We start from the raw sequence: 1,574 nt of genomic DNA, 5'->3' as shown, positions 1-1,574 counted from the left end.
TCAAAAGTGTGTGATTCAAATTTGATGAGAACTACACTATAAACAGTTGAGGTTGGCAGATTACATTATTAATGTTTTCAGTTTAATAACTTCAACTCTATAGATATCATTTATGTAGAATAATTAATATTTTAACAGTTTAAAAAAAAACCCACAACTTCAGCTCTATGTATATCATATTCAATAATGAAATATTTTAACAGGTTTATAAACATTATGCCAACTTTATATTTCGATATTATTTTATTCAATAATTATTTTAAGTTTGAAGATTCATAACTTAACTCTATGTGGATGATATGAAATAATGGATATGTAGATATTCCTACACTTATAAATTTGAATTGTTAAAAACACACAAGTGAAGCAAGTGGACCGTCAGTATTTAATAATTGAATATTTTGACTGTTTTGTCACCATAATTTGCTACTGCAAGTCTCCTTTGATGATATGAAATGATGGATAATCCTTCTGGATTGTTGATTCCATCTTCTGGTTTATCAATTCTTTTTATGAAAGTTCCATCACTACTGAATAGCTGTAGTTTGTGTTGACTTGATATAATGATGTTGTCATCCTCATCAACTACTACTGCTCTTGGATATTTTACCTTACCATCCTCATCACCTGCTTCAACAAGGTCTTTTATAAACCTTCCCTCATTATTAAATAACTGTAATCTACTTGTTCCAGTACCAAAACATTCACTCTCCAATACAAGAAGGTGTCCTTGGTTAGTAAGAGTAACATCACTGACATTATTCATTTGACCTTCTTTTGTACCTTGTGACCCTATTGTTTTGATGGTCTTGCCATTATTCATGTCAAACATGTACACACAGCTATTGGACCAACCTGCTGCTGCATACAAAACATTTGATGTCTCATCCACATGAATTCTCCGTGGTGTATTCTTTGCTTCCACACTAATTGTTTTAATCAGCTGACCATTCATATTGCATATTCTGATAGGTGTATTAACATTGCAATCACTGAATGCTATGTTACCATTCTTCATTTTGTACATTCTGTTAACTAGCACACCTTGTGGTAGTGTAACCGTACCAATATATTCTCCCGATTGCTTGTACTTGAGCATTTCATTTGTCTCACATGAAACCAGTAAGGAGTCATCTTCACACTTAACTACATCTCTAATACTTGTTGTATTTATTTTAATAGTATTTACTAATCTTCCCTCTTCTACTTTGATTGTCATTGGTGATTGGTTAACTGGTTCATCATCAGCACTCACATCTAGTTTACAAACTCCTGGATTTGTGAATTTTCCTGTCACAAAATAATCTCCATTTTTATCTTCCTGAATTTGAGAGATTTTGGTATCCCCTGTAGGATGTGTCCATGTTGCCTTCAGTTGATTAGCATATATTTCATGTTCATCTGTTTTGATTATTTTGACAATAATTGTCTGATCTGTGATCACAGATTCCTCTCCTTCTAAAGTTAAACAGTCTGCTGCCCTCAAATCTTTTACAGTCCCTATAGCACATTGTCTCAATGAAGTCATTTGCCGTTTGTTTATGAAGTAGTAAATTTCTCCATTATCATCTGGC

At 32.7% G+C, this 1,574-nt stretch overlaps 1 protein-coding gene across 1 annotated transcript; it reads right to left on the bottom strand.

Moving 5' to 3' along the window:
* Positions 1-14: 14 nt before the first annotated feature.
* LOC117116222 (E3 ubiquitin-protein ligase TRIM71-like) lies at positions 15-1,565 on the bottom strand. Its single transcript, XM_033260210.1, has one exon. It carries the CDS (start codon positions 1,526-1,528, stop codon positions 386-388), a length of 1,143 nt encoding a protein of 380 aa, XP_033116101.1. The 5' UTR covers positions 1,529-1,565; the 3' UTR covers positions 15-385.
* Positions 1,566-1,574: the final 9 nt, after the last annotated feature.

This window comes from Anneissia japonica, unplaced genomic scaffold (genome assembly GCF_011630105.1).
Source record: "Anneissia japonica isolate Jap-2015-1 unplaced genomic scaffold, ASM1163010v1 scaffold12920_len8540_cov118, whole genome shotgun sequence".
NCBI lineage: Eukaryota > Metazoa > Echinodermata > Crinoidea > Comatulida > Comatulidae > Anneissia > Anneissia japonica.
This window is presented reverse-complemented; position numbering and strand designations above follow the sequence as displayed.

What these genes read in the sequence shown, in the direction of transcription:
- LOC117116222 (XM_033260210.1), bottom strand. Translation starts at nt 1,528, where the DNA reads ATGACTTCATTGAGACAATGTGCTATAGGGACTGTAAAAGATTTGAGG.